At 51.8% G+C, this 22,456-nt stretch overlaps 4 protein-coding genes across 4 annotated transcripts; 2 read left to right on the top strand and 2 right to left on the bottom strand.

The window, feature by feature from the left end:
• Window positions 1-753: 753 nt before the first annotated feature.
• LOC117645088 lies at window positions 754-1,768 on the bottom strand (the record flags this gene model as incomplete). The annotated part of the gene is made up of 1 exon (XM_034385042.1): window positions 754-1,768. A coding segment is annotated over one exon (441 nt), but the record flags the coding sequence as incomplete, so codon positions are not given.
• Window positions 1,769-3,121: 1,353 nt separating this feature from the next.
• LOC117647707 (TBC1 domain family member 22B) lies at window positions 3,122-6,410 on the bottom strand. The gene has a single exon (XM_034389633.1). The coding sequence runs from the start codon at window positions 6,107-6,109 to the stop codon at window positions 4,592-4,594; it is 1,518 nt and encodes a 505-aa protein (XP_034245524.1). The 5' UTR covers window positions 6,110-6,410; the 3' UTR covers window positions 3,122-4,591.
• A 43-nt stretch (window positions 6,411-6,453) lies between these two features.
• On the top strand, window positions 6,454-10,426 carry LOC117646979 (probable ATP-dependent RNA helicase DDX23). The gene is made up of 11 exons (XM_034388461.1): window positions 6,454-6,613; window positions 6,850-7,185; window positions 7,270-7,426; window positions 7,504-7,706; window positions 7,788-8,133; window positions 8,237-8,752; window positions 8,857-9,015; window positions 9,107-9,346; window positions 9,430-9,690; window positions 9,775-9,949; window positions 10,042-10,426. The coding sequence occupies exons 2-11, from the start codon at window positions 6,860-6,862 to the stop codon at window positions 10,266-10,268; spliced, it is 2,610 nt and encodes an 869-aa protein (XP_034244352.1). The 5' UTR covers window positions 6,454-6,613; window positions 6,850-6,859; the 3' UTR covers window positions 10,269-10,426.
• A 613-nt stretch (window positions 10,427-11,039) lies between these two features.
• On the top strand, window positions 11,040-21,680 carry LOC117646597 (protein FAM135A). The gene is made up of 18 exons (XM_034387688.1): window positions 11,040-11,143; window positions 11,218-11,296; window positions 11,407-11,506; window positions 11,593-11,702; window positions 11,894-12,033; window positions 12,726-12,970; window positions 13,202-13,231; window positions 13,420-13,513; window positions 13,594-13,821; window positions 14,495-14,602; window positions 15,402-15,557; window positions 15,799-16,069; window positions 16,263-16,460; window positions 16,531-17,413; window positions 17,491-18,873; window positions 18,953-19,451; window positions 19,630-20,107; window positions 20,269-21,680. The coding sequence occupies exons 3-18, from the start codon at window positions 11,430-11,432 to the stop codon at window positions 20,475-20,477; spliced, it is 5,109 nt and encodes a 1,702-aa protein (XP_034243579.1). The 5' UTR covers window positions 11,040-11,143; window positions 11,218-11,296; window positions 11,407-11,429; the 3' UTR covers window positions 20,478-21,680.
• Window positions 21,681-22,456: the final 776 nt, after the last annotated feature.

The raw sequence follows: 22,456 nt of genomic DNA, 5'->3' as shown, positions 1-22,456 counted from the left end.
GGACCTGAACAGAGCATGTGACCCGACCAATAGATTCATCGTTCGGAGATTCATTCATGGGAGGGGACGCCCTTGTGGTTCGAGTCCCAATTAGCGACTCTGGGGCTCAAAAAGTGTCTCGAGTTTTGGCCGCCTCCACCGGTCTTCTGGCCCACTGTGCGGCGGTACCCATCACGCCACCGCGTGCGCTCTAGCCGAGGGAATGGCGTTGCATGTTCATTCAACGCGGCAGCGCTTCGGCGACACTTTACATTGTCGCAGTCAAAACGCGCGGCAGCGGCACTTGAAGTACTCCGCTGGCGGCGCGGTGCTAAACGATTGCGGGACCCGCGAGAGAGGGAAGTGACAATGTACGACTGCAGACTGATTCCGAGAGGCGCTTTCATCGCTCCGCCTCTCGCACTCATTGAACGTCCGCGGGTGCGAGACAGGGCGACAAAAACGACTCTCGGAATCAGTCAGCTAGAAAAATGTTGAGGTGGAGCCCACCGAACTGATGTGAACTTAAACTGAAATGGAATGAAAATCGAACCGGCCTGAGTTTTGTTTTTGTCGGTCCGTGTTCGAGACCTCGACGGCGGCCTTTCCGTCACCGCGCTGCGCTGCACCGCGGGACAACACAACGTAATGTATTCTTGCACTTTGCAATTTGCATGCATGCTCGTTACAGCCGACGCCGCTCTCACGTTCGGAAGTCGTGGCCGTGTGCCAGTGTCCCAGTATGCAGGCAATGGAAAATGAAAACAACCAGAGTCCAAAATTAAAATAACACACAATTTTATTGTCAATCAAAATCCCACAGGTCAGTCACAATAAATACTTCATACAACAATGCATTCTACTGACTCTAAGGGCCGCGTGAGAGAACTCAGCAACGTGAGTTGCTCCGACATTGCCAAACGTCAAACCAATAAAACGCCTTAAAACCTAGTACAATAAATAAGTGCCAAAACACACGATAAATATCACAAACAAGAGATCTCTTTCATATTGCAAGAGCTAGTACACTAAGGCTATTACTGGAAGGGAATGCCCTTTGAAACGAACCGCCCCGTGCAATAACAGCGTATCCTAGCGTACGTTTTAAAAGGGCACAGGTACATACTCGGGGAGACAACAGGAGACACACGCACACAAAGAACCGGCCGGCCCGTGATCGCATTGCCACTATGTACCGCTAGGCGCCTTCAAGTGACTAAGAAAGACACCGGCAAAGTGCGGGCGCTGCCTTGGCCCTGCCAAGGGCTGGTGAAATTCGACTGCGGGAGGCGAAGCGGGGAGAGGACGCGGGTGGCGGGCGGGTCAAGGCCAGGCTAGGCCGGCCAGGCTAGGCCTTCCCCTTGCGCCTGGAGCCCAGGTTGGGGTCGGGGCTCAGCGTGTACTCGCGGCCCCGCCACAGGAAGGGCGCCACGCTCCACGACGCCCAGCGCCGGCACACGCGCCCGATCTTCCAGCACAGCTGCGGCGGCCTGAAGTACGAGAAGATGCCCAGCATCACCTCCTCCGGGAGGTCGTCGATGGTGGTGGGGCCTGCCGCCTTGACCACGCGCTTCTCCTGCTCCACGTCCTGGACCTTGGCGTCGGCCTCCTCCGCCAAACCGTCGGCCTCGTCCTCCTCGATGTCCTTGCCGGCGGCCAGGGCCGGCTGGCTCTCCAGCGCCGCTTTGGGCCTGGTGGAGCGCCGACTGGACCGGCTGGGCGTGGGGGCGGCGGCGGCGCGGGGGCGGGCGGCGGGCCGCACGGACTTGCGCTTCTGCACGCCGCCGCGGGGGCGGCCCGGGGGCGGGACCGCATGGGCGTGGGTGTGGGGGCGGCAGGGGCGGCGGCCGCGCGGGGAGCCACGGACATCCTCGCGGGCCGGCGACGCGACGACGGCGGCACCTCCACGTCCTCGTCGGCGTCCGCGTCCCTGTCAAGGCGGCGCGGTGGCCCCCGGGTGCGCAGCTTCATGGCAGCGGTGGCAGTCTGGAAAAAGGCAGTGGTGAGTCTCATAACAATGAGGAACTTGTTGCTAATGGTCCTCTAATAGACTTGAAAGGAATAACATGGTGTGGCATGGGGGCAGGGAACCATCAGAAAATAAGTACTGGTGAAATTTGACACAGGACTCAAAAACAAATACATCTACATAATAAATTTCTACATAGAAGTGGAATTGTATTTAGAAATGTCAAGTAGTCCACTTGAAATTTGACAAGGGCGCATTGTAGAGACTCGTTAGGTTCAAGACAATCAATTTGCTTGACACATAAAAGAGAGGTGCATCGTAGAAAAAGTAAAATTATAAGCACTAATAAGGCATCGGAGAAGTAAAATTTCATTTAAAGCATGAAACAAAATGTGCATTGACTCACACTAAAATTTAAAGAATTTAAGCTCTTGTTGAAATAGCAAAACAACAAGTTAAGTGAGGCACTCCAGTATTGTCAAAACAAAAGCACTAAAAAAAGAAATGAAGTGGAAAGAGAGGTTAGAGTTGTAAATCGGGACCACAACCAGAGACTATGAGAGGGGAAATGATGACGTCCAATGACACGACGAGGGAAGCTCATTGCAATGTCAACGAATGCTGAAAATGGTTCAAAATACGTACGAAAATCAACCAAAGATGTCCAAAATGAAAGTGCACGATACCGCTTCGAACCTCCCGTTGAAGTCCTGGTCTAATTTTGGCGCAAATTTTCGCTTGTTGATTCGACAGGGGGTGCAAGTTAACATTGCATTGGTAAGTAATTAGATCGAAATGCCTTCAATTTGCGATGCATCCGAATTGATAATCGTAATGCGGCTGTTTCGAGATCTTTTTGAGGTCTGAAAAGGATTTATATTACCTTAAAAATCCAAGTTTTCTAATGGTATGGTGTTAGAGCGGGAAGGTTGGTAGCTGTGTATGTATCTGATAGCGGCATATTTCAAAGTTGTATAGACGACTTGAGCTAGGCGAAAGAAGAGGAAGAAAATACCTTCCCGAACATGGCGGACGGCCGCCGTCGGCTGCTAGGACCAATGAGGGGCCGGCCGCCATGTTCGGGAAGGTGTTTTCTTCCTCTTCTTTCCCCTAGCTCAAGTCGTCTATTCGATGAGTCTTTTAGCAAGCAGGTAATAATAATGACAACACATCTGATCTTTCCAATAATTAATCTGTATTAAAATATCACCAGTTTAATACTTTAAACACACATACTATACTGTATTGCATACCTTGAAAGGCACAAGTGTACCAGATTATTATTTTCTGTGGTGTTTTGACATCTTTTGCTCTGACAATGTGAAATAGGCATAGAAAGATTTTTTGGCTGCTCAGTTGTGACATATAAGGAATGAAAGTAATAGAATTTCCAATTGACGGCAGAGTAGTATATTCCAACGAATGAAATATCCAAATTTGGCCAAGCAGAAATACACATTGAAAACCTCATTCCTGCAACTTCATTTATTTATGTAATAACGATGCTCGTCTTTATGTACAATCATTACACTAGGACGATATGAATTTCTTTATACATTGGTACCTTTACATGTTGGTCCAACTCTAACAATACCCAACAACAAATAAAACAATATTCAAATAAATGTCTCAGTTCTTAAGCAGATGGCGATGAAATTAGTGTAGTTGAACACAAATATGCACAAGCCACACTCATATGATACAAGGAGAAGCAACCAAGAGGTATTATGTGATATTCAGGGCACAGCTGTAATCACACAACCATCATGTGTGGCACATACAAATGATAACAATAACAAATATGTTGAAAATGAAACATATTTTCACACTTGCATTAGAAACATATTAAAATATAAATGAGACATTGGCAATGGTAGTGTAAGTAGACATATGAGAGCAACACAAAAAAAGACAGCTCTCCAAGTAGCTCATTTGTGTAGTACTTTAAGTATCACTTTGACATTGTATGTCTGCAGAGATATATGAACTGGCACTGACATGGTGGTTTTTAATCAACAATAAATGAATCACACTAAAAAATTCTGAAATATATTAACTGTGATGCGCAATGCTGGTTTGAACTTATCACAGATAACACATGACATTGGCTCTCACAAACAGAACAATATCAAACTTCCATTGGTGGACGAAGTACAACAATAGAAATAAAGAAGACGTTTTGTGACATCAGATCACAAGGTTGCAGGACATAATCCTGGCATAACATTAATAATGATTTTTTTTTTTGTTTTTGCTGTTTTAATTTTAAAGAAGAAAAGCACAACCTTTAAATATTTGTAGTTTACAGCTTCCTGTTTCAATGAAATCACTGCAAACAATCTGAAATCAACCCACAGCCAAATATTATGCTTGTGACTTCACTGTAACCATGTGAACATATATATAATATATTTATAGCTACAAATACATTCTAATCAAACCAAAAAACAAAATTTACAGTTTATCTGTAAATATTTCTTTTAAATGCAGAAGACCTGCCAATTGTAACATTAGGCTCAATCCATGACACATCACGGTTGATTCAAGACTGGCCCTATAAATATTCTTTAGAGCAGAAAATAACAGTGCCAATCACATCATTGAAAGTCTAAAACAGAGGCATGGAAGATCAGTTCATTAGCATTACCTATCACCACTTTGCAGATGGTTTGGAGCATCTGCAAAAGTAAACTTAAGACGATAAGCCTCTGCAACAACTATACTAATTTCAGAATCAGTCCACCGCTGAGTTGGGAGATTCTGCAGCATTAACATGAGACCTTGAAAGTCTTTTTCCTGAAGCAATTCCTGACGCCAGTGCATGAGAAAAGCGGCACAGACATAGAGTTGGAAAGAAGCAAATCCGTCAGACTCTGCCAAATAAGTGTCCCACAAACGAATAGTACAGTAAAGAGGCAGCTCCCTTGTCAGTAAATTGTTCATCCACCTGAAAGAAAACTGGAGATAGTCCACTCCATGCTGTTGCAAATGACGATGAAGAGCTGAGTCTATTCTCTGAATAAGTTCTTTCAGCTGATTTACTTTCCTTTGAATGCCTAGCTGAGCAAATATGTAATTATCTTGAATACCATCAAGAAATTTGGACAAACACCAAAATGAATCTGCTTCAATAATATCTCTTTGCTCTTTTGTAAGCTGTGATACATTAAAAGTATCCAGGTCACTGTCAGCAGGAATAGCCTCTTGCAGGAACACAATGTAAAATGGAGTCACAAGATCATTCATTCCTTGAACATACCCTGAAGCAGGGTGGCGAATAGCCCAAATGTACAAAATACGTTCAAACATTTCTTGCACAGTTTGCTGTTGAAATAATGCGATGAGAGGGCTCATTCTTGGAATATCAATATGGATCTGGCGATAGGTATCTTCATATGCTTCATCTCTGTCAGTGTTGAAATACTGCTTTACAAGATTCCAGTAGTCTTGGCGCTTTTGTTCCAAAACTTGCTGACGTCTTTCTAAGTTTGCTGGGACATAGCCAGATAAAAGACGCCACGTTATGGCTCGTACTTTAACAGGGATTCCAGACCAACTCAACTGGCGAAGATCTTCTAAATTAAGCAGAGTGCTCTCGAGTAATGGTTGGAAGCGCTCTAATTTGCTCGACTCCTCTCCTTCTCTAGATCCGGAGCTTGGAAGTCCACGAAGAGGCTGGGGTCGTCCAGGGAACTGACGCGCATGATGAGGAGTATGTTGTGCATTAACAGTAGGGGTAGCTTGCGAATTTTGCAGAAGGGCTAAGCGCTGGATAGCTTCAGTCTTTTTCTGCTCAGATAAAATGGGTTGCTGTGATGAACGTTCCTCTTCACTGCCAGCAGTGTTGCGATGGTTGTTGATGACACTCAAAGCAGCTGATTGTGAGACTCGACTGGAGATGGTGACACCAGTTGAGCCACAAATGTCATCATCAGCCAGATCCCAGGCATCATTCACACTCTCTTGAAAGTCTTGAAACGACGTGGATGTTGAGGAGCTCTTGAAAGAATTGCTTCTAAGGTCGCGTTTGGGGCTGGGGCGTCCCGGGACAGCCTTGCTACTCTTTTTCCAGAAGGAAGGTTTACCCTCCTCGTACGTATCCCCGATTCCGTCCATGTTGCCGTGCGGCACCCGAAACTGGGAGAGTTCAGAGAGATGCATCACCGGTGCTCGCAAATGTTGTTCTCGCTGGTCTTACAAACGTAAATATTGTGGTCGGCTCAGCCATTTCTGCCAGGTTGGACATCTCATCTCATCTGTCAAGACGTTCTGTCGTAGAGTTTCTCCTTGAGGTTCAGGATGTGCAGTCAGGGGAGATCCCTCAAAAGAGAGTGTCTCTTCGTCTCCCACAGATTTGCAGACGTCACAGTAAACACATAGATATAAATTAAAAAGATTCAGGGACACTACATAACTGTACAGCCGCCATCACAAACGTAAACAGGTGACATTCGAAGGTGGAAAGGGTACGTTCCAGTTCAGTGAATGCAGGTTGGGGCTATTTTTGGAAGATACCCTCCATATATGTGCCCGGTGTAAACCAAATCCTCTGAAATTCTGTTTTCGACGTTTGGAAGACGATTGACCTATTGACTTTGTGGTTTTACCTAATTGCAAGGAAATGAATGTTGCCTGAGTCCCAAACCTCTGAATGTTTTAATAGAGGTTAGTAAGTATGTCGCTAGTCCCTTTTGGCATCTTGTCTATCTGTTTTCTTGGAAGCAGGGTTATGTTTACCTCTGTTAAAACTTCTTAAACTTTCTCTTACTCATGTTAAAGCTTTTGTTCAGACTCCACTTTTGTTTAAGCTAGCTTTACACCATTCTTCACGTGCCTCTCTAATTTTTGTTTCATTCAACAGTGATCTTCTCTTTATTCATCCCCATGTTTTTATTTAACAGAGTGAAAACAATGGCAGGTGATCGAAAAGAACAGCGACGCAGTAGGAGTCGTGAGCGGACAGACAAAGTAGACAGAGGAAAGGACCGAGACCGTGAGAAGGAGAAGGAGAGGGAGAGGAAGGACAGAGACATCAGAGAAAGAGAAAGGGACAAGCCTCGTAGAAGTAGGAGCAGGTCGAGAGACCGAGCTCGAGACAAGGATGGAGCTCGCAAACGCTCTCGCAGCCGCAGCAGAGACAAAGACCGACCTCGGGACATTAGGGACGGAAGGGAAAGGGACCGGGATAGAGACAAAGAAAGGGACAAAAATAGACCACGAGATCCCAAACCATCTCCGTAAGTGTCGAACATCATATGTATTGTGTTGTTGTGTTGTTAATCATTAGCATAGTTTTTGATAATCTTTTCCCTCTGTTAAAGGGCTAAGGATGCTAAAAATGAAGTCAAGAAAGAGGAAACTGAGAAGGATCTCAAGAAAGAACCCGAGGAAGAAGAAGTGAAACCTGTCCGCAAAGAACCACTCTCTCTAGAAGAACTTCTTGCTAAGAAAAAAGCAGAGGAAGAAGCTCGCAATCGTGTAAGTAAACTGTTCAATATTACTCTGGTATCTTATGACAAGGAATTTATTCAATAGATTGTGTTTTCCTCCCTTAGCCCAAATTTTTGACTAAAGAAGAAAGGGCTGCTGAAGCTCTCCGCAAGCGGCAGGAAGAAGCAGAAGAGATTCGCCGCAAGCAGGAGGAGGAGCGCAAAAAACGATTGGAGTTCAGCCGTCTTCTTGAAGAAGGTGGTTCTCAAACTGCTGCAGCTAGTTCCTCTGGACCCCACAGGGGCCGGTATGATGGGGACCAGGACAAGTAGGTATCTTAAGTTTGATGATTTTTCTCTAAGCTGGAAGGAATCCATTACCATGAATTTACTCGTGATTTTCTACCCAGTGACTTCAGGCGACGAGACGGAGACAGAGACAGGTTTAATGACCGACCAAGATTTGGAGGAAGAGACCGGTTTGGAGACAGAGATAGAGATCGGTTTGGAGATAGAGACAGGAATAGAGACCGAGACAACAGAGACAGAGATGGCCGCAGGGATAGAGATGGTGAAGAAGGAGCAACGCCCAAAGACCGAGAAAAAGAGCAGGAGGCCATCAAAGAAAGATACCTCGGCTTGATGAAAAAGAAGAGGAGAGTCAGACGTTTGAATGATCGTAAATTTGTTTTTGATTGGGATGCCTCAGAGGATACCTCAGTTGATTACAACAATATTTACAAAGAACGCCATCAGGTAATATACATTTTCTAATTTCTATATTTTATGGTTTTAATTTTAGAGTGTGAAACAAAAAACTGTTTTCTATTTAATTCATTTTTTGCTTTAAATTTTGTAGGTTCAATTCTTTGGAAGAGGAAATGTTGCTGGCATCGACATCAAAGCCCAGAAAAGAGATCAGTCCAAGTTTTATGGTGAGCTTCTTGAAAAGAGAAGAACAGAGGCTGAAAAAGAACAAGAAAAGGTTCGCCTGAAAAAGGTCAAAAAGAGGGAAGATAAACAGCGCTGGGATGATCGCCACTGGTCTGATAAAGCATGTGATGAAATGACTGAAAGAGATTGGCGTATATTCAGAGAAGATTATAACATAACAATCAAGGGAGGCCGTATTCCAGACCCTATTCGCAGCTGGAAAGAATCCTCCATTCCAGCAGAAATTCTAGAAATCATAGACAAAGTGGGTTACAAAGATCCAACACCTATCCAGCGTCAAGCTATTACAATTGGTTTGCAGAACAGGGATATTATTGGTGTTGCTGAGACAGGTTCTGGTAAGACTTTGGCCTTCCTCATCCCTTTGCTTATGTGGATCCAGTCTCTCCCTAAAATTGAGAGGATGGAAGATGCTGATCAGGTATGTGTTGCTTCTTTCTATTTTACAGATATAATGATATATAACAAAAGTAATGCTTGAACTCTGTACTACATTAATATATTCTTACATCTTAATTGTTTTAGGGTCCTTATGCTATTATTTTGGCACCCACCCGTGAATTGGCCCAGCAAATTGAAGAAGAAACTATTAAGATTGGTGGTCCACTTGGCATTCGAACTGTCGTTGTTGTTGGTGGTCTGTCCAGGGAGGAGCAGGGATTCCGTCTCCGTCTTGGTTGTGAGGTATGCAGTATGAGTATAAGCCAGTAAAACTCATTTTTAAAATTATTTTGTTGAAGTCCATGGTTGAATTTTGTATTTTTCTTTTTCACAGATTGTCATTGCTACCCCTGGTCGTTTAATTGATGTTTTGGAAAACAGATATTTAGTGTTGAGCCAATGTACATACATAGTCCTTGATGAAGCTGATCGTATGATTGACATGGGTTTTGAGCCTGATGTTCAAAAAATTCTTGAATATATGCCTGTGACTAATTTGAAGCCTGATAACGAAGATGCTGAGGATGAGGTTAAGCTCCTGGCTAACTACAACTCAAAGAAAAAATACCGTCAGGTAAATGCACAGACCTTTTCATATTTCATGAAATCTATTTTTAGTGGCACAAATGTAACATTTATGGTTTTTTTGTTTTCCAGACTGTGATGTTTACAGCCACTATGCCTCCTGCTGTTGAAAGATTGGCAAGAACCTATCTCAGGAGACCAGCAGTAGTATACATTGGTTCTATTGGTAAACCTGTTGAACGTACAGAACAGATTGTTTACATTCTTAATGAACAAGACAAGCGGCGTAAACTTATGGAACTTCTTAGCCGTGGTGTTGAACCACCTGTCATTATATTTGTCAACCAAAAGAAGGGAGCAGATGTACTTGCTCGTGGTTTGGAGAAGCTTGGGGTTGGTATTATTATTATTGATCTACTATTACACCAGCAGTTATCTATTAGAAAATAACCCATTTCCTTTCTTGACCTATTACAGTTCAATGCTTGCACACTTCACGGAGGTAAAGGACAGGAGCAGAGAGAGTTTGCTTTGGCCAGTCTTAAGACTGGTACTAAGGATATCCTGGTTGCTACTGATGTGGCTGGTCGTGGTATTGATATCAAAGATGTATCATTGGTCATCAATTACGATATGGCTAAAACAATTGAAGGTACAGTAATAATAATAGTAATAATTATTATTATTACTTTTGTATCCAAAGTATGCTTCATTTCTAATTGTTACAATTTCTTTCTCTTATAGACTACACTCATCGTATTGGTCGTACTGGCCGTGCTGGCAAAAATGGTGTGGCTGTGTCATTCTGTACCAAGGACGATTCCTCACTGTTCTATGATCTCAAGCAGCTCATAATGTCTTCACCTGTATCTACTTGTCCACCTGAATTGATGAATCATCCTGATGCCCAACATAAACCTGGAACTGCCATGGTTGCCAAGAAGAGGAGAGAAGAGAAGATCTATGCATAATTAGGTGGTAGCTTTGTGTAAAGCTATTATTATGGCTGTCTAGAAAAGTTTAAGTTTTAGCTAGTATTACATTCTTATCATTTGGAACAATCCAAACCCTGGCAACATGAACTATTGTAAAATAAACTAATACAATCAAATAAAACTAAGGAAATTTATTGAGTTTAATGCTGCTTTTATCCCTACTTTGATAACACTTCTTGTGTAATTGCAATTTTTTTGCAATGACCCTGCCCTACCTGTGTAGGGTGAAACAACAACGTAAGAAACTGCTCAAAAGATATCAGACAGCGCCAAAAATCGCGAATTAGACCATGAGACCTGCTTTGAAAATTCGCGCGTCATGCCATGAGCTAAAATTGACCACATCTGGGCATAGTTGTCTGAGTGGCCGTGGTCATGAAAAGATCTCGATGGCCGGGTCGAGCGTACATGCAGCGCGCTCTGGCGGTTTTTTCACGAAGCAGTGCTTGTAGTCTGCTTATGGTATCAGAGTTTTGCACTAAATCTCTCAGATTTTATAAATAACATTAGTCTGCAAATAGTTGAGCTTGCAACGAGGGCGCAAGTCATCCACATGGACACAAACGATTTCGTGAAATGTAAGTGTCGTGGCGTTTTCATTGACGATAAGTAAGGAATGTGCCTGTAGGTCTTCTGCATAGCAGACGAAATTGGAACTTCAGTTGTGTTCCTTGACACAAGGTGTTTGGCCAACTGTTGTGCGTACTGTACCCTACTTGGCTACCGCTTTGATACTGGCTTTCCAATCTCGTGTCTTAGCTTGGGCACCTGGTCCCTTTGTCATTCCATGTTTTCCTATTTATGGACGTGCGTTTATATTACATGCTTATAACCTTAGGATCTGTTGTTGTGTGAGTGGACAAAAGTCATACGCATCCTAGACAGTGAAAATGAGTTCAATATGTCACTAAGTTACATTGAGTAGTCCGCTTTATGTTCAAGTTGCTGTCCTCTTCTTAATTCAACCACCACCATCAAATTGCACTCGTTTAACTGTGTCAAAAGTATGAAAAATTTAACGATGAGTGACATGTTACTTCGTTTTAAAAGGGAAGTCCTTACAGCGAGCACTCGCCTGCAACAACTACAGCCTTATTTTCCCGTCATTTTAAAGGATATGGACCGCTCCGAGTAGCGATGACCGAACTGCAAGCTTTGGTTGAGTTTTCTGTGGAGCTATACAAATTCTACAATGTGGACCTCTTCCAGCGCGGGTAAGTTAGCTTGTCATTTTTGGCGTGAATCCGGGCCTCGAGAAAGGTGTGAGCGCGTTGTCTAACGGTGTACCACTGGCCGCCAGCTACTACCAGGTGCGGTGCACCCTCCGCACCTCCCCCAAGCTGCCCGTCAGGGTGGACGTGTCGCTGCCTCCGAGGAAGAGCGGCCGGGAGCCCCGCTCGCCCCGCGAACGTGAGTATAGCGCCAGCAGAGCGCCAGCCACCAGCGAAGGAGTCTGCGCGACGGCACGGTTCAGCAGAGCTATTCTGAACACCGCTTTCGTCACTGTCTCTCTCGCACTCGTGCTGCGTTGCGCGTAGGCGCGACAGAGCGACGAAACGCCTTGCACGACGCGGTGACAGCACTCGCTTGTTGGCCCGCAGGGGTGGAGATCATCTTCCCGGCCTGCACCGTGGACGGCACCGCCGTGTCCAAGACCTTCCACATCCTGTACCGCAACGACGAGGTGGTGCTGGACGACGTCATGCTGTTCAGAGCCTTCATCCTGGTCGACAGCCACAAGGTGCGGCATTTGCCAGAGTTCTGTGGGATAGCGGAAGGGTCAGGGCGTCAGGGTGCCACAGGGAAACGCCTGCCGACGACAGGCCGGTCGAGCACACGTGTGCGGCGCACTGCCTACCCTGTGTGTGGCAGGCGCTGAGGCAGGTAGGCAGGCCCGTCGAGCACACGTGTGCGGCGCACTGCCTACCCTGTGTGTGGCAGGCGCCAGATGCGTGGGCGTATGTACCCGGTCTACCGAGAAAACCACTCCTCTCAGTAGGGACGCCCCGTCACGTGCTGGTGTATCACCGACATGACCGGGCGGGCCCGAAAGCCAGACGATCACTTGTGGTCCAGGCATTAATCGCAATCGCTGAGGCAGGTAGGCAGGCCCGTCGAGCACACGTGTGCGGCGCACTGCCTACCCTGTGTGTGGCAGGCGCTGAGGCAGGTAGGCAGGCCCGTCGAGCACACGTGTGCGGCGCACTGCCTTCCCTGTGTGTGGCAGGCGCTGAGGCAGGTAGGCAGGCCCGTCGAGCACACGTGTGCGGCGCACTGCCTTCCCTGTGTGTGGCAGGCGCTGAGGCAGGTAGGCAGGCCCCATCGAGCACACTTGTGCGGCGCACTGCCTATCCTGCGTTCCGCAGGCGCTGTGGGAATGTCCGATAGAAGTTGCTGATCGCTATCAACGCCTGACGTTCTGTGGTGTTGCAGATCGAGGAGACCCTGGAGCGGGCCGACTTCACGCTGGTCGTGGAGCTGTGGTTCACAGACGAGCCGTTCGGGCCGGACCAGCAGCGCTGCATCGAGAGCGTGTGCGCGCGGACGCTGCGCCTGCACTTCCCGCCCACGCGCGGCCTGCACGACCACGTGCCCCTCCTGTTCGACTACAGCCACCTGGCGGCCGTCACCATCACCGTGCACGCCGCCCTCGTCGCCCTGCACCAGCCGCACGTCAAGTGAGTCCCTCCCAAGTCCCGCAGGCTCCGCGAAATTAGCCTTTCTTTTCGAGGGTGGCTTGGTGGCTACGCATTCACGCCGACTGTCAGGAAGGCGTCCCTTCAGATGAGTTTTTGTGCAGCTCGCTTCTGACCCCATCCCGCCCTTGCCGTGCGTGCGTGTGACGCGTGACGCGTGTGTTCGCTTGTTTGCTAACTGGACCTGGTTTTGCCCATGCTGCCACGCACAAGGAGGAGCATTTTGCACTACGTGCAGAGCTGGTGAGTACTCAACGCTGTAGCCACGTCCCTTAAGGCTCATTCCGAAGACTGCTTTCGTCGATCTGTCACTCTCGCACCCATGGGGCGTCCCGAACAAGGAGACAGAGCGACGAAAGCGACTCTCGGAATCAGTCCGCTTTTGATGCTAGTCTCCCGTCTGCCCCGGTGACGCATGCTTCGTGTTGCAGCAACCCTCGCAGCACCAAGCCCTGGCTCGGTGCTTCGCAGCGGCTCAGCCTGCGCCACAACAGCAAGAACGAGCCCGCCTTCTTCGGCAACCTGGTGAGTCCCCGAGTGGCGCGATGGCCGAAAAAAGGCGCTTGGCGTCAGGATTTGAACCCGCGTCCTTTCCGCCATTACAGAGCAGCAGCGGCGGCGCCACCAAGTGCGCCAGCGGGGGCAGCAACAGCAGCCGCCTCGCCCACGCGCGCCACGTGCACCAGGAGGTGTGCTCGCTGCTGCTGGCCGCGTACGAGGCCCTGCAGACCCGGCTCAACAAGTACATGAAGCTGCTCCCCAAGTGGCAGCAGTCCCCCGTGCAGAGCAAGGACTGCCTGCAGCGCTTCAACACGCTCAGCGACTTCGCCAAGGTAAGCTCGCAGTGCACTGGCTGGCTGCGATGGAATGGGGTGGCCGTCAACGCCTGCGAACGGTGGGGTAGGCAGGACCGTCGAGCACGCGTGTGTGGCGGCACTGCCTACCCTGCGTTCGGCAGGCGCTGTCCTGGGCCTTCCCGCTTTGAATGTTGACTCATTGTTTCTTCTTGTCATACATGTATGTCTATTTGTCGCACCGTTACTGTCATGTTAGTGTGCACCCTTTACGGACTAACTCATCGATGAGACCCAGAGGTCTACAAACCACAGTCCCGGCAGCAATGGCCTTCGTTGCGTTCCGTTGCCATTCCTTGCGGGGACCTGGTTTCTAGACTCTATAAGGACACTTGTTTTTGCATGCACTAATGTTTTGCCACCAAAAGGCAGTCAGATTTCCATTTTCGCACCAATCTTTCTGAATCCTGCACTGGTGTGTTTCCTTACTTGGTTTTCTCTCGGACTTGTCGTCTTCCGTTATTCAGTGATTTTCACTCGTAGTCTGCAAGCACTCTTATTATTTTAAAAACAACTCCGTTGGAGAAGGAACGTGCATGGACAGGCAGACAGAGACAGACCCGTAACACTGTGCACCATCTACATTGACAAATGATTGACGTCACCTCATCCTCGGTACGATTCACGGCACCTTTGTGGTGTGTTTGGCAAGGGGTGTCACCGCCAGCTGGCCTCCACCCTCAAGGAAGGCGCGGAGCACCAGGGCGGCCTCGGCCACGGCCACGGGGCCACGCCGTACAAAGAGTACCGCGAGCACCGGGTAAACAGCAAAAAACACTTACCATCAGTGTGGACACTTAAAAGGAGCATTGCAAAAAAAAAAAAAACCTTTTGAACTACGTTGTTGTCTGCGCGATTTGAACCTAAAACTTTCGAGACTGTCGAGCGAAGGAATAATTGTAAAATAATAGCTCAAGCCTTGATGCGCTTGACCTGAAAATTAAACTCTTGATTTGTTTTCTCTCTGAAAAGAAAAGTTTGGCGTGGCTCGAGTTCCAGATCAAAAGCAAGATACCAATAATTTTCTTCTTTAACTTTTCACACTGCTTTTGAGGTTTCCTTTTTTTAATTAGTCGACTTGAGAGCTTTATCTTGACACGGGAGAAGGGCGCCCTTCTCCTGTGACTCCACTGCGAACTCTGTAAGCCGATGCGTGAGACTCCCCGGCGGCCGCTCGCCGCTCGTCTCGTAGCGTAGGCGTGGCATTAGTTGTTGTCTCTCTCTCTCTCTCTCTCTCTCTCTCTCTCTCTCTCTCTCTCTCTCTCTCTCTCTCTCTCTCTCTCTCTCTCTTTCTCTCTATCTCTTTCTTTCTCACTCTGCTGTAATATTTGATTTTAATGCACACGTCGGCCTTTTAGCATGTCTCTCTTCAGTTTTGATTAGCTTACTTTATCGTTGAGGGCCGCAGTCCTCCTAAACGTAATGGCTTCGGGTGCATTTGAACAGATCGTACTTTTGTGAACTTCCGCAGAAGTCAGTTGCTACCTTAACAGTCGCAAAAAGCCTCGCAGGTTTCTGTTTAGAAGTCCAATGTAGACGAGTGCTTCCTTGCCTCGCAGGGCGTTGACGTCGAGGAGGAGTTCGCCGCACTCGCGAACAAGGACATCGCCCAGCTGTGCGCCGAGAACATCCTACTATGGCAGAAGTTCCTCGACGCGTTCACGCTCAAAGAACCGATTCACCAGCACCTGTCCAAAGTGCACCACCAGCTTCGGGTGAGAAAACAACCGCCAGGTCGTTGTGATAGATAAAATTAGAAAAGAGGAAGCTTGAAAGTGGCAAGGCTGTGAGGGAGGACAGCTTCCTACATTCATTGTACAAAACTTGACTACATTCCACATTCAAGAGGCAGAAACGCCTGTAAGTAGGCAACATGTGTGGCAAAAACGCGAGCAATCATTCACACAACCATTGTACACAAAATTTTACAGTTGGTCACCCCTCGTGTGCTCGCAGGTGCGGCGCTTCGCCGAGGCCTTCTTCGTGCTGGACAACCCCCGGCACTCGGCGGCCGGCTGCTACGACGCCAACTACCAGAACTACCTGACGGTGAGCGAGATGGCGCGCCGGTCGCGCTACCTCGCCACGCTGCCGCCGCTGCCCATCCAGTGCGTGGAGACGGACGGCGACATCGCCACGCTGCCCATCATCTTCGAGGACCAGTACCAGGAGGTGGACGAGTTCGCGCGCCGCCGCAGTGCCGCAGGGCTCGGGCTGGGCGGCCGAGGTGAGTGGGCAATGTGCATGCTGCCGACTCATTCCGAGTGTCGCTTTCGTCGCCCGTCTCTCTCGCACTCGTGTTCCGCACATGCGCCAGAGACAAGGAAAACGACCCTCGGAATGCAGTGTCGGGTTACTTCCGGTGGCGTGGCGGGCTGCGTCGCTTATCACGCGCGCTGACCTTGACGATGACCTTGCAGACGACAGCAAGCAGGCGTCGCGCGCCTCGCTCCCCATCGCGGCCCTGGGCAACGTGGGCAACCACGAGGACTGCAGCTGCGGCATCTCCGCCATCCTGGAGTCGCGCGCCAAGCTGCAGCAGCAGCAGCAGCTGCTGCTGCGGCCCGCGTCGGCCTCCACCACCTGCACCTTGACCAGCAACAGCACGCTGTCCACAGGTAGGCGCCGCGGCGCGTTGCTGGAACTCAGCGCGGCGTGAACTGGCGGTTCATGTGTCGCTGTTTGCAGACCTGACGGGCGTCGGCGAGCAGGAGCTGCAGGCGGGCGACGTCATCAAGGCCACGCTCACGCTGCAGCCGCAGCGCCACCGCCACCGCAAGGGCAAGCACGACGCCCAGGGCCCTTCGGACCACACGGCCACGCTGCCGGTGCGCGGGGCCTCGGCCAACGCGCGCAGCGCCAGGCACAGCAAGTCCCTGGACCAGCTGCGCTCGCTGCAGGCCCCGCCCGGCGCCGGCCACAAGGCCGCCAACGGGGTCGCCGCTAACGGGCAGCCGGTGCCGCGGACCGACGGCTGGGTGTCGTCGGGCGGCCCGTCCGACGCCGAGCTGCTGTCCCGGAGCAGCGAGTGCATGGCCGTGCTGGGCATGGGCATCACCCTGGACAGCGCGATGCCGCCGCCACCCCGCCGCTTCCGCGCGCAACCCGGCGCCCCGGACCAGGACGGCGCCGCCTCCTCCACCGAGTCCAACAGCGACTCCCCGCCGCACGCCGCGGCCCTGGCGGCGCGGCACGGGCACGGCCACACCACGTACCGCCGCCTGGAGACGAGCGCCAGCGTGCCGTACGACCTGAGCGGCCAGAACGGCGTGGTGGTGGACGGCGTGGTGGTGCCGCCGCTGCCGGACTTGGACGCGCTGGGGCTGGGCTCCTCGCGCAGCACCGTGTCCCTGCCCAGCGTGCTGGGCGTGGACCTGGCCCTCGGCCTGGACGAGGTGGCCGCGGCCTTGGGCTTCCCCGTCGACGACGGCCGGCCTCGGCCGCCCCGTCGCGCCGCTAGCTGCGAGTCCATGCCCAACCTGACCGAGCTAGGGCTGGGCGCGTCGGCGGCCATGCTGCTGCCACCCAGCGAGCCGACCTCGCCCACCTCGCCGGCGCTCGTCGCCGCCATGTGAGTACTCGTGCTGCCGAGCCGAAGTCGGTTTACGCGATGCGGGCATCCCACTGACGTGTCCGCTTGTCTTTCAGCCCCGTGGTTGACAGGTCGCCGCCGACATCCTCGTCCGTGTCGCTGTCCGTCAACGGGGAGGTGCCAGGCGGCGGTGACGGCGACGTCACGTCGGAGCAGAGTGGCTGGGTGTCACACTCCTCGCGGCGGTCATCGCGTGACGCGTCCAGCGGCCAGCTCAGCCCGGACACGGACCGCGAGCAGGTCAACACCATCGTGCGCGTGGGGCGCGGCGCCGGTCGCGTGGGGGTGGCGGCCACTGTAGGGGCTGCGGCTCGCGGCGTGGACGCGGCGCGGCGCGGGGACGCGGGTGCAGGGGCCGGCGAGGTGAGCGGCGAGCTGCTCCGCGCGCGCCTCAAGGAGCTGGTGCAGGTGCAGGTGGCGCGCGTGGCGCCAGGCCCCGTGCAGGGACCGTTGCCGCTCCTGCCGCTCCCCGACGTGGCGCCCGAGCGAGCGGGTCGCGCCGTCCCCGACCTCGTCGCCAAGAACGTCCCCGACCAGTTCCAGTTCCCCTTCCCGGACCTCGTGTCCAGCAGCAGTCCGCTACTGCCTCCCGTGTGGTTCGCCAACCCCTCGTCCGAGGACCCGCCCACCCCGGCGCCCGGCAGCGTGTCGCCGCCCTCGCCCGCGCCCTGCTCGGCCCCCATCGCCACCGCCGAGCCCGCCTTCGAGGAGGTGCAGCTGCCGCCACCGTCCATGTTCTGCGACGACCCTCCACCGCCGGAGCTGTTCCGCGACGACCCTCCGACGTCCTCGTCGCCCATCCCCAACCTGGTGGACTTCCCCCCGCCGTCGCCGCCCCCCTCGGCCGCCATGTTGGCCAAGCGGCCGTCGCTGCCGGCAGTGCTGGCCAAGATGTCGCCGTCCCGATCGTCGCCCGCGCTTGCCGTCGAGGTCACCTCGCCCGTCCACAACGGCATGGCCGTGCACAGCGCCGCGACCAGCGGCACGCCGCCGAGGAGCCACTCGCAGCGCGTGTCGCCGTCCATGGGCGTCCGCGCCAAGCTCACGGCCTCCGCGTCGGGCTCGCTGTCGGTGGACCACGGCTCCTCGCCGGCGTCCAGCGCGTCCAGCTCGCTGCTGCTGCGGAGGCTGTCGCCGAGGCCCGCGGTCAGGCAGACCGCCAAGGCGGCGCCGCCCGGGGCGCGGCCCGTGCCCGCCAAGCGCCACAAGTTCCCACCCCCGCTGTGCCTGGACGGCAGCGCGGACACCCTAGGCGGCTTGGGCGACGGCTACCACACGCTGCCCACCGCGGCGAGGGACAAGACCGGCACGTGCATCGACAAGAGGCCGTGGCGGCGGCCCGTCCCCATCACCAGCGGGCTGGACCCGCCGTCGCCCACCTCGGCCAACAACAACAACCACCACCACCAGCACACCCCCGCCACCAGGCACAAGGCCAAGTGAGTGCCCCGCGACGCCGCGTTTTAGGCACTGACGGCACTGAATTAACGCCTGTTCTTTTCGTTTTCTCATTTCCAGGGTGAAGCGCGAGGTCGAGTCCAACAACTACAAGTTCCACAAGCTGTCCAGCCAGAGCACGAGCAGCAGCGCCAGCAACAGTAGCAGCAGCAGTAGCAGCGGCGCCAGCAGGAAGACGGAGGTCACCATGCTGGCCGTGGAGTCGGCCGCGGTGCAGGCGCAGGCCGAGGCGGAGGACATGCAGGACGACAACCAGCAGCTCATCCTGGCCGGCTCGGACTACGAGGCCATCGTGAGCTTCGCCAAGGCCAAGGAGGAGTTCAAGCGCCAGATCAACTTCTCCGGCATGATCTACAGCGACTTCGCCACGCTGGCCTCCACGCTGCCCTACTTCTACGTGAGCGACGCCTGCCGCATGTACTCGCCGTCCGGCCTGCACCTGGTGGTGTGCGTGCACGGGCTGAGCGGCAACTCGTACGACCTGCGCCTCGTCAAGGCCTTCCTGGAGCTGGGCCTGCCCGGCTCCAACCTCGAGTTCATCATGTCGGAGCGCAACTCGGTGAGTACCCTCACTCCAGCCTGCCCGCAGCACGATTCCGCTCAGCTCCGGCACTTTCTCTCTCGCACTCATACGGCGTGCCGCATAGGTGCGAGAGGGAGAGAGAGCAACGAGGTTCTGTCCAGAATCGGTCTACCTGCATGACGGCCTTTGTAACTTGGCAGTTCTCTGTCCGCAGTGCGACACCCAGACGGACTTCGACACGATGGGCGACCGGCTGGTGACCGAGATCCTGTACTACGTGGAGACGGTGGGGCTGAACCCGGCGCGCATCAGCTTCGTGGGCCACTCGCTGGGCAACGTCATCATCCGCGCCGCGCTGGCCAAGCCGCGCATGAAGCCGCTGCTGGGCCGCCTGCACACCTTCCTGTCGCTGGTGGGGCCGCACCTGGGCACGCTGTACAACAGCAGCGGCCTCGTCAACATGGGCGTGTGGCTGCTGTCGCGCCTCAAGGGCTCCGACTCCATCGTGCAGCTGTCGTGCCGCGACGCGCCGGACCTGCGCCAGACCTTCATGTACAAGCTGAGCCAGGTGTCCAACCTGCACCTCTTCAAGAACGTGCTGCTGTGCGGCTCCTCGCAGGACCGCTACGTGCCGCTGCACTCGGCGCGCATCGAGCTGTGCAAGGCCGCCGTCAAGGACACCTCTGCGCAGGGTGAGTATCGCGTCTGCCTGGGAGTCGTTGCGTCGCTCTGTCTCTGTCGCACTCGTGGGGCGTCCCGGGGGTGCGAGAGAGACAAGGCGACGAAAAGACTCTGCAGAACCACTCGGCTGGGTGCTGGAGGCAGGTTTGACAGTCGCCTACTCGTGTTGCAGGCACCGCTTACCGGGAGATGCTGCAGAACATCCTGCACCCCATCATCAACAACCCCGACGTGACGTTCGTGCGGTACGACGTGCACCACTCGTTCAGCGCCCACACCGCCGACGCCCTCATCGGCCGCGCGGCCCACATCGCCGTCCTGGACTCGGAGAAGTTCCTCGAGAAGTTCCTCATGGTGGTCGGGCTCAAGTACTTCCGATAAGTAACCGCACTGTGCCTGGCCAGCTTCTATTGGGCCTCAGGGCGGCTGCGATCTAAAGAAGACCCTCCTTCAGAATGAGATAATGAGATGCGTGGCATCTTTAGCTTTGGTTGATCTGGGCACGAAGGGTACGCCGACCAGTGATTATTGATGAACCAGTAGCATTTATAGCGAAAAAAATCCTTTTATATCTTGTGGTCCACTTACTATTGCTCAGTAGATAGTTTATTAGGAAGATTGTTAACATTTTTCACTTTACAATTCTTTCACTTCTCCAAAAGAAGATAATTTAAAACTATGTTTTGCCTATCTGATCAGTGGACCATTTGAAAGTGATGGCAACTCTATGAAAATAGTGTCTCTGTGATTTGAAACATATTTTATCCGGCTTTATTTCAAAGCAGAACCATCATGCATAAATGAAAAAAATGCACTTTGTTTGTACCAAGTGCCATAAATGACGCAAAATTCAACTCATTCCTCTCACTGCCAATGCAGTCTTTTCATTACTTCACGTTTGAGTAGAAATATCCTTGATATGCCCTTTCGGCCTATGTTAGACCAAGAATCATGTCCTTCATCATCACTTCCCTCCAGAACAGGAAGGTATCTGTTTTAAAAAATATTTCTTTTTTGTTCCAGAATATAAACATTTTTTTTGGCTTGTAGTTCGTGCCAATACTACAATATTTTTGTTGTTCTATTTCGGGAATTACTTCAGTTTTGAGGTGCTGAAAATTCTTACTCTCGCCTTTCTATGACGCCATTTTGTCTTCCCTCCTCCTCAACTTCCTGTATTTCTCAGCACTGCCACAGAACATTTTGAGTAATCTTTGTGATATCTGAAGCTGCCCATGCTTCAGCCAAAATCTTTATGTTGGATGTGCATTGTGCATGTTAAGTTTCCCAAGCAGTATTTTATCTAGATTGAAATAGCAAAGTAATCTCATTTCTAAAAGATCTTGTAGGAAGAGCTGTAGACCCCAAGCAGCATAGTTTTCTTTTGCTGTCTTTCTTTTGCAAAGGCCTAATTATTGAGACATGTTTTCCTCTGTGTGCATTTTAAACGTCTTCACTTTTCGTGTACATATGTGTACCATGTGTAAATATGTATGTATGTAAGTTATGTACGTATATGTGTGTATGAATGTATGTATGTACGTATGTAAGATAACTGAAAGAATAAAACTCATTTTTCCCTTACGTGGACTCTTTTTTTTTGCGAGCCACCCGCATGCCGAACTTAGCCGCTGAGTCACCGGCGGCAAACTGTCGCGAGCCGTCGTGGACCACACTTTAGGCCCCGTCCCGTGGAAGGTCAACTTGGGACTCCCACGTCTCGCCACCACCGAGCCTGGCCGGCCTGCCCACTCGACGACGCACACCATTCCACGCTATTCGATGGCGGGTCCAGAGCCAGCCTGAGGAAGGGGCACAGTACAACTTTTTGCCTACTTGCGGGGAAGGAGGGGCAAAGTCTGGCGTTTTGCCTACCTTTCAGGAAAATCTAGGCGCCATGGTGGGGTCCATTGTCCTGGACCCGCACCCGTCACCATTCCGACCCAAGCTTGGAACTCGTCGTACGATTTTTAGCATATTTTATGGCAGGGACCCCGCCGCCTGCTAGGCGTGTTATGCGCACCCTATCGGCACGAACACGAGCTCACACTTCCTCCGGCCGAGCTGAGCTGCAGGCCAGACGGGCCAGACGGCACGTCCGCCAGCACGGCAGTATCGGGCCGGCGCGTACCACTGGAGTGACGTCATCCGCAGCTTTCTTGACCAGTGGCGTGCGCAGAAATTTTGAAAAAAAAAAGGGGGGGGTCAGGCCATGCTTTTTGCCTACTTACAGGAGGAAAATGACGCAATTTGCCTACCTTCCAGGCTGTCTAGTAGCCAAAATGGCCAAAAGGGGGGATCATGACCCCCCCCACGCCACTGTTCTTGACATTTGACTGCCTGCACTTTTAACATTTATT

The sequence above is a fragment of the Thrips palmi genome, unplaced genomic scaffold (assembly GCF_012932325.1).
Source record: "Thrips palmi isolate BJ-2018 unplaced genomic scaffold, TpBJ-2018v1 HiC_scaffold_1, whole genome shotgun sequence".
Classification (NCBI taxonomy): Eukaryota; Metazoa; Arthropoda; class Insecta; order Thysanoptera; family Thripidae; genus Thrips; species Thrips palmi.
Note: the sequence above shows the minus strand (reverse complement) of the source record. Positions and strands in the feature narration are given on the sequence as shown.